Source organism: Chionomys nivalis, chromosome 21 (genome assembly GCF_950005125.1).
Source record: "Chionomys nivalis chromosome 21, mChiNiv1.1, whole genome shotgun sequence".
Taxonomy (NCBI): domain Eukaryota; kingdom Metazoa; phylum Chordata; class Mammalia; order Rodentia; family Cricetidae; genus Chionomys; species Chionomys nivalis.
The window spans coordinates 41,863,152-41,871,845 of NC_080106.1; the positions used below are offsets into that span (position 1 = coordinate 41,863,152).

At 59.4% G+C, this 8,694-nt stretch overlaps 2 protein-coding genes across 2 annotated transcripts; both read right to left on the reverse strand.

The window, feature by feature from the left end:
• Positions 1-783: 783 nt before the first annotated feature.
• On the reverse strand, positions 784-3,782 carry C21H19orf67 (chromosome 21 C19orf67 homolog). The gene is made up of 6 exons (XM_057753743.1): positions 3,460-3,782; positions 2,408-2,552; positions 2,200-2,300; positions 1,937-2,122; positions 1,441-1,575; positions 784-1,098 (listed from the first exon to the last, which is right to left on the reverse strand). Exons 1-6 carry the CDS (start codon positions 3,780-3,782, stop codon positions 924-926), a joined length of 1,065 nt encoding a protein of 354 aa, XP_057609726.1. The 3' UTR covers positions 784-923.
• A 1,199-nt stretch (positions 3,783-4,981) lies between these two features.
• On the reverse strand, positions 4,982-8,149 carry Samd1 (sterile alpha motif domain containing 1). The gene is made up of 5 exons (XM_057753746.1): positions 6,823-8,149; positions 6,152-6,449; positions 5,966-6,062; positions 5,751-5,862; positions 4,982-5,667 (listed from the first exon to the last, which is right to left on the reverse strand). Exons 1-5 carry the CDS (start codon positions 7,720-7,722, stop codon positions 5,509-5,511), a joined length of 1,566 nt encoding a protein of 521 aa, XP_057609729.1. The 5' UTR covers positions 7,723-8,149; the 3' UTR covers positions 4,982-5,508.
• Positions 8,150-8,694: the final 545 nt, after the last annotated feature.

The following is an 8,694-nucleotide window of genomic DNA, read 5'->3' on the forward strand; positions in this document are numbered from 1 at the left end:
AACTGGCGTCAAACTCACAGAGATACACCTATGCCTCTCTAATGCTGGAATTAAAGGCATGAGCCACCACCAGCCGGCAAAAATTACTTAAACAAAAACCACAAGGCATCGTTCTGGCTCTCAATAGTTCTGGGTCTCACATTCTCAGTCTGAATGTGAAAATTTTAGGATCCAAATATAGACCTCTCAGGGTGACACAGGGGAGGAGGAAGGACCCCATTCCTAAGCAGGGGCCAGTTCTGCTCAGAAGACACAGCTTCTGACAGAGCTTCCGAAGAGCAGGACAGTTCATTTCTCTCAGCTAGAGCCTCCTTGCCAGCCCAAGATTGATGAGTTCCCTTGGACTTTCCTAGCCTGGGCTCCAGACACTCTTCGTGGGACAAGACAACAATCAGCTCGACTCGAACATCCCAAAAGCTGGAAGAAAGTCTGACTCCACTCTACAAATTGATCGCCTGCAGTTTCCTAGGGCACATCGGGAAATGTAGTTTTTTTAAAATCCTGGCTAGGAATCACTTCCGGGTTAAAAAACCCAACAAACCGGCGTAGGTCTAAGTCTTCCTCCAGCGGGCCTAGAATTTTCCTGCTACCAGAAACTTGTTTTCTGGGTTCCGGATGCTGACGAGAGCCGCTACTTCCCTCTTTGACTCATGTACATATCTGCGCATGTGCAGCTTGCTCGACGAGGTCTTCGGACTACACTTCCCAGAAGGGCCCTCGGTGGGCGGGGCCTACCCGCCCCCAGGGGAGGGACGCAGTGTTCACAGGAGACAGAACCTCTGACCTCGCTCTTTTATTAACAGAAAAGTGTGTTCGCACTTGGTGTTCGGTGGCCCATGCCGGGGCGTACTCAGTGCAGCCCGCCCCTGTTCCTGCCTGGAGTTTGGGGTTATCAAGCCCCGGCTGGCGTCTTCTCCTGGGGCTCAGGATGCCGGGGCAGCCCAAGCCGAGGGCCCGGCAGCGCTGGGGGGCCGGGCGGGGCCTACCTGGCCCATGAGGATCTGTACCAGCAGGTCGGTGGCCAGCACATGCGAAGGCTCCTCGAAGCCGATGGTTAGTAACTGCTGGTAGTCCCCGGGTGGCTGCGGGCACAAAATCCTGGGGGCCCGGAGACAAGCCTGGACTTGAGGGCTTTCGGTTAGGGGTGGGGGATACCCTAAAGTAAGGTGTTTCCTTTGCTGACAAACTCCTGAGTTGCAGCACTGGACTTGAGGATGTTAATCACTTTCCTAGCTGTGTCTCCCTGGGGAAGTGACTTATCGACTCTGAAAACACGTTTTCTTCATTGTAAAATGGACTGGTCCACACCTTTACGAACTGCTGTGTAGTCTACATAAAGCACTTTTCAGGGCACAGTAAAATGAGGCACAGTCATTGGTGGGGTTTTGTCCCACCCTCCCTCCGACCTCAAAGCCCACGTGGCCATAGCTGGCATCCTACCATGAATCAAGGTCATCCTCTGCCGGTCCTAGGGGCATCCAGCGGCCGATGGACCAGAGTTTCTGGATTTGGGGGCACGAATTGGCTGGACCCTGGCCTGCATCCTCCCATGTATCTCGATAACATAAGAAGTAGCTGAGAGAGAAATCAGAAGGAAAAGCAGTGCCCTCAGTTTTTCTGCTGAAGGCTTTCGTTCTGGAGGTGAGGGTTCAAGTTCATCCGTCAGAAGTTGCCTTAAGTTCTCGGGTGGGGATGTGGGGATGTGCTGAGGACTTTCCTCCCTGGCGGCCCAATCTGAAGGTGAAGGTGGAGTTAAGAAAAATTAAAGGTGTGCATTGCTGGCCTAGCAGGTGCGAGGTCCTGGGTGTTATCCCAGCAACTGCAAAAGGTGTTCATTTTCCTGTCTCGCTTTTCACTCTCTGGTGGCGCTGGAGAGGCTCAAGCTGACATTCAACATAGGAAGGGGAAGGATTTTGATTCTGACAAAGAAACTCACTAATCCACATGGGAGTCTGGTCCTTGGCTACTGGCCTCTGTGGTGGTTTCCAGGTTCCAGCGCATCTTCTTATAGAGGTATCTCGGGAAGTGACTGGCAGTGTACGCAGCTGGGGTGCAGTACCGGAAGATGGACACATCGTGGGAGGGGCTAAGAGAGAATCTCCCGCAGAAGAAGCAGGAGATGCTAACAGGAGATAGAGAGTGGGCAGCAAGCCGGGCCCTGGACTCTGCCACCCCACAACTCATTCCCTACCCTCTTACCTCAAAGGGTTGGTTTCCTCCAGGTCCACGAATCCGAAGGAAGCATACATCAGAACTAACTGTTCCAAACGCAGGGCGAGCTGCTGGGAGATCTCCAGCAACTGCATGGGAAGTGGGAGACTTTCCTGACCTCAGAGGGTCGGCCAGAAGCCACCCTCCCATCCCTAGGCAGGGGCCCAAGGAGAATGGGACCTGGTAAGGTACACACCCTCTTCCGGACCAGCTCCTGCAGGGCTCCGTAGATGGGAGGGACACTCCTTGCGGCAGCCTCAAGGTACAGGAAGTAAGGTTCGCACATCTTTAGGAAGGTGGGCATGGCCTTGGCTAGCTGTTCCTTCTGTACTCGGTCCCTGCTGAAGGGAGAAAGGGGCCTTCACGTGGCATCACTCGCCCTCCATCCCCAGGTGCCCCATGATTACCACCTGTATCCCCAGGGCCAGCTTAGCGTCAGCGCGCTTAGCCCGGGCAGAGCCCTTGGTTCCATCCCCCGCACCCAAAATCAAACATAGAAAGAGGGACTGGGAGGTTGTCTCTGTTCAAGACTGGGCCTTGCCACAGGTGGGGCTGTAGTCTCAGCGCTCGCATAAGAAAGATACCCCGGTGTCAAGTCTTTCTCCCCTTTCAGAACCACCTGCATCCGTCCTTTAGGACATTTGTTAAAATGCTGACACCTGGGCCGGGAGTGCCCCGCTGTGGCCCAGGGCTTGCCTAGCACAAGGGGCTAGGTTCCCTCCCCGGTGTGTCTGGGGGTGCACGCAACTGCCGAATGGGGCCCAGAAAGCTGGGGATTAAGCCAGCCTCCGACAAACAGACAATCCCATTCCCCTGGTCCAGAAATTGGATTTTTTCCTTGGGAATGGAGTATGGCCTCTGCCAGAGTTAATGCAGTAGATTTTGTTTAGCTGACTTATAAGGTTTTTTGTTGTTGTTGTTTTTTTTTAAATCTGAGCATTTCAAATTTGGTAGGCAGTACTCAGTAGACTGAGGCAGGAGGGTCGGCATTTCGAACGTGATGAGATACTATCTAAAAAAAATCGGCCAAATCAACCAACAAACCAAAAACAAAACTGTGAAAGACTGGCGCTTGGGTGTCCCAAAAGCCCACACATTGCCTGCTCCTGCCTCTCAATTCTCCACAGCCCTCGGCACACTAGTAGAGTGTATTCCTAACCAGCTAGCCGTGAGTACTGTCTCTGGGCCCTGGTGTGAGCTGTACAGCCTGTCCTTCTGTCCTGGAACCTGGGCCCCGCACTTGGTCACCTGTAGAGCAAGTAGCTTTGAAAGTCATCCGCCTTCCTGAGCAGATAACGGAGCTGGTCAGTGATGGGGCTGAACATGGAGTCCAGTGGGAGGCGAGCAGGTCCGAGCTCCGCTGCCAGTGGCTCCCTGGAGGTCGCGGAGGCTGGGGTTTCCATCAGCTGCTGTGCCTGCTGGGGCTCCTGCTCCGCTGAGGCCTCGGGTCTCCGGGCGGGCGACCACGAGGGGTCTCCATAGGGCGGCGGCCCGGGTACCAAATCGTCCGAAGGCGGTGCTTCTCCAGGGCCCAGGGCCAGCGACCCAGCGAACCAGGACTCCGCAGCCATCGGGCATCCAGCGCGGGCTCCTCCAGTCTCCGCGACGTCCCAGGAGGGCAGCACACCTGAGGCCGACCGGTCGGGGCAGTGAGCACCGTCACCCCCTCGAACCAGCCTCGACGTCTCTGCCGGCGCCGCCCCGCGAGGCTTTCGCCTCTTTTGAATTGGAGCACGCGGAGGGCCGCGCACAGAGCTCAGCCGGCACCTGGCGCGCGGGGCAGGGCGATGCCAAGGGCGGAGCTCCAGACCGGCCTAGTAGATGTTTGCAGGTTGGCGCCTTCTCTCTCCCAGGTCGTTGACCAGGCTGGAGGGGATCCCTAACATGTTAGGAATTGGGGAATGCGGGTTACCGAGAGGCCTAGGCTCCACCCCAGCCGCTGACCCCCAAGATCAGATTCTTCACTGATCGAGTTGGGATCTGCCGGTGAACCTACAAGAGACTAGTGACTAGCAGTCATTTCCACAATAAAGACCCTCAGACAGTGATTTGGTTTATCCCATTGTCTCCTTTATTCCAATATGCCTGCCCTGGTCGGGGAACACACCTCTGACACTTGTAGATTGGATTCCTATCCAAGTGCAAAGACTGATTGGCACTTAAGTTTGGCTAGGAAGCAAAATACATTAATTAGAAGGCTAGCAGCAACAGGTGTCAGTGTCCTGCATGACCCTCACTTTGACTGCATCAAACTCATTTGTCCCGTTCTATAAAGTGAGTTTTTATGACATCTGCTTCATGAAACTAGAGAGTAAACAACTAAAGGCCCAACAAGTGTGCAGTTAACGGTTAGTCACTCAACAAACGCTTGACAGGTGGTTCTGGAATGAGATGACAAGACAAAGCAACTATTCTGGTCCTAGAGTTTTGTGGTTTTTTTTTTTTTTTTTTTTTTTTTTTTTTTTTGCGAGACAAGTGTAGGTAACCTAGGCTGGGCCTGAACTCACTATGTAGCTAAGGCTAGCCTTGTCCTGATCCCGCTTCTGTCTCTGAAATGCTGACATGTGCTGCCAACACTACTTCCGTTCTGTAGCACGGGGAATGGAACCATGGCACACTCTCTGCAGGCTTGGCAAGGGTCCCCTGGAGTCAGTCCATCTGGGGGGTTGGGTAAAGCAGGCACTGTTCTTCCCTCTTGCCCCCACACTAAACTCAAGGCTCTTTGCACCTCCTGCCTCCATTCAGAAAAATGGACTCTTTTTTTTTTTTAAAGTTTTATTTAAAAAACCTTCGGTGCAATATTAAAAAGCAATACAGCCAGGTGGAGCAACAATGAACAGACAGAAAGGGAAGGAGCCAGAGGATCCAAGGTCCCTTACCTCACCTGTTTTCCAGAGGCTAGAGGTCAGGGTGGGGGGGGAGGGAATGGGTGGCGGAGCAGAACCCACCACCAGGACAGGCAGAACAGAACACTTATATAAGATAACATCTGGCTGAACTGAAGAGGGTTTGGGGGCCACAGGAAGCTCCCCTGATTTTCTTTTTTTCAAAAATGTCCTGGTTTGGGGAGAAAGGGTGGCCCCTGTGAATGGGCTAACCAAGTCCTCCTACCCCACACTCCATGGCTGTGGAGGGGGGTGTACTAAGGTAGGGGTGTGAGAAAATGGGGAAATGGAGGAGGGTACCCCCTCACTGGAGTCTGTTAGGAAGGTCGAGGGTGTCCCTATGTCCAGTTCCTGGACTGTAAGGGCGCTGTGATATGATCTGGACTGGCTGGGGTAGGGGCAAGGCTGGCACTCAGCCGAGGAAGCCATCAGGGTCATCCTCCTCAAAGTGGCCTTGCTGGAGCACCTTGATGTGGTGCTCGTAGATCTTCAGGGCTGGGCCCAGGCGGATGGACAGGCCAGTCAACACATCTGTCCGTTGCATGAGCAACAAAGACTTGCCATCAATTTCCTGGGCAGGACAGAAAGGGCAGGTCAGTGGACACCTGTGAGGGCCTGGGCAGAGCCGTGTGCAGTCGCAGGCTGGGAACTCACCTGCTCCTGAAAAGCAGTGGCCTGCTCCGGGAAGCCTGCCTCAGTGAAGTACTCCACCACATCCATGACTGTCCACTCCACTGGGTCGGTTGGCTTCTCTTTGCGTCCAGGACTGCATCAGAACAGAGAGCAACAATGACCACCATACAACCATACAGCTCTGATTGTCCAACACGCCAGGCGCTAACCCCAATGTTCCTAACGCCTTCACTTACGGACAGCCAAAAGGTGTCCCATCAGCCCCAGGTAGGGCTGGTTTTCCTGGGGGCAAAGGCACAGGAGATGGCGAATCTGGAGCAGCTGTAACACAAGCTGGGAAGCAAAAGCAAGTGGCAGTCAGTCTCCAGGCTAGAGGTCACAGCTCCCTGCTCTGCACCGCCCGACCCCAAGGGGGTCCTTACCTGACCCCCCTTCTTTATTCATAGCTGTCATCGAGAACACCTGGCGTGTGCAGCTGCCAGGTGCTGGTCCCCGCCCTTCATCCTGGCCCTGGTAGGGTCCACAGGACGACCACTCCTTGACCCTTTCCTTCGCACTCTGAGGGGCCCGCTCTCCATTAATCTGGTGGTGCTGAGCACCTGCGGGGCGGTCACTCTCAGGCACTTCTGAGCCCTCTGATATATTGTCCTCCTCCTCCTCCTCCTCGTCTTCATCATCGTCTTCCTCTTCTTTCTCAAACACCCGCTCTTCTCCACCTCTCTGGGGCCAGAGAAAGAAGCAGGCAGAGTTAGAGTTCTTCTAGTCCCGGATGGAATCCAATGTCCGACGCCACCTTTGACAACAACACGGAGTAACTTTTATGCTGTCGTTTCCGTGCCAGGCTCTGGGTTAATAAAGCCCTCAATAGCCAAGTCTTACTAAACTCGCTCAACAACCCCCAGGGGTCGCTACTATCAGCAATTCTCGGTTTACAACCGAGGAAACTGAGGCTCCGGCAGATCAGGACACTGACCAAGATCACCGCGTTCTGAATCCGCGGGGACCGTGGACGAACCCCGGACACCTGACGTCCCGCTCCCTCCCGGGACTCTAGTCCCCGCCAACTTCGCCCGCACCTGCCCGGTGCGCTCACCTTGCTCCGCGCCGCGCGTGCGCTAGCGGCCGGCGGCGCCCGTCCCGGCCTGTCTCCGCGGGGCAGTGCGAGCGCTCCCAAGCGGGTGCGCTCCAGACGGCTCCGTGCCGCCTCCTCTTCCAGCAGCCCCTGCACGCGGCCGCGAGTAAGGCGGCCGCTGGGGCCGCCGCTGCCCCCGAGGTAGCGCACGACTTCCCGCAGGCTCACGGGCCGCGCCGGGCCGCCCGCCCGCGCCGCGCCCCCCTCCGGCGGCGGCTGTGGCTGCGGCGGTGGCGGCTGCTGCTGCTGTGGCGGCGCCGGCGGCGGCGGCTCCCGGGCGGCGACGGCGGGCGGCGGTGCACGGCGCGGGCCGGCTGGGGGCGCCGCGGCCGGGGGCGCGGCGGGCGCTGGTGGCGGCGCGGCCAGGGGCGCGGCCCGCTGCGCCCGGGAACCCGGCTGCGCGGGGCCGGGAGAAGGGGGCGCTGTGGCGGCGGCCGCGCGGGGTGCCCGGGTCGGGGCGGCGACGGGCGCGGGCGGCGGGGCGGGCGTGGGCGGCGGCGCGGCGGGGCCCCCGCGGGGGACGCGCGGCGGGGCGGGCGGGGTGGCTCCGCGGCGGGGCGGCTGGACGCGCGCCGCGTTGCGGTACGAGATGCTCCCCTTGTAGCTGACCCGGAGCACGGCGCGCTGCTGGATCAGTTTCTCGAGCTCCGCGCGCGTGCGCTCGGGCTCCGGGCCGTGCCGCCGCCGCACCATCCGGCAGATGCGCTCCAGGTCCGGCCGCGCCTTGCGCGAGCGCAGCGAGTCGATGGTGTCCAGAATCCACTCTTGGTAGTGCGGGGAAGCGGCGGACGACGAGGCGGCGGCCGCCGTGGTGGCGGCCGCCGCCGTCTCCGGCGGGGGTAGGGCCGGGGGCCCCGCCATGCCTCCCGCCCGGCCCGGCTGCACGGTGCGCGCTGCCTCCCTCCCAGCGCGGCGCCCCCTCCCCGCTCCCCTCCCTCCGCCGCTGCCCGCCTCCTCCGCCTCCCCCCGGGGGGCGCAGCGCCTCGGCGGAGCGGCGGCGGCGCTGCTGTTTCTTCGCAAAAAAAAAAAAAAAAAAAAAAAAAAAAAAAGAGAGAGAGAGAGGAGAGCGCGCGAGAGAGACAGAAAAAAAAATAGTGAGAGAGAAAGAAAAGAGGAAAAAATATGCACACACTCACTCACTCGCACGCACGCACACAACAGCCCCGCTTCTGCTGGGCGCGCGCGGGGCCGGGGATGCGAGGAGGGAGGAGGGGAGCGCGGCGCGGCCGGCCCCTCCCCGCCGCCGCCGCCGCACGCGCGCCCTGCGCCCGGGACACTCCGACCCCCCTTCCTGCTCGCCCTCCCCCGCTGCCCGCCTTCCTCGCTCCCTCCCACCCCCACGCGCCCGCTTTTAAGGTGGAGCCCAGGCCCCCGCCCGCCCCGTGTACCCGGCTCTCTAGCTCACTCCGGCTCGCTCCGGCCCCCCCTTACAACTCCCGCGCGCTTTTTAAGGAGGCGCCGCGGAGTTGGCGCCGGATCGGGGGCGGGGAGCGCGGCGGGCGGGGGAGGGGGAGGGGAGCGCAGGGGGGGAGGGGACAGGGGGCGGGCGGGGCGCGCGGGCGGCGTTCGGCCGCCCTCCAGCCATTGGGCGCGGGACCCAGACGTCCTCGGCGCCCAGCCCCCTCTCCACGCCTCTCCGCGCGCAGCGCTCTCGGGACCGCACTTACCGGGAACTAGCCGCGCCGTGGCCCGACGCGCCGCGCTTCTGGGGAGCCGCGGAGAGCTCACCAGCGGCCCTGCCGCACCTAGATGAGGGCTTGGGGGCGTGCGGGTCTCCCCTTCTCCTTCCACCCGTTCGATCCCGCTGCAGTTTGGCCGTACCGGTCCGGGCAC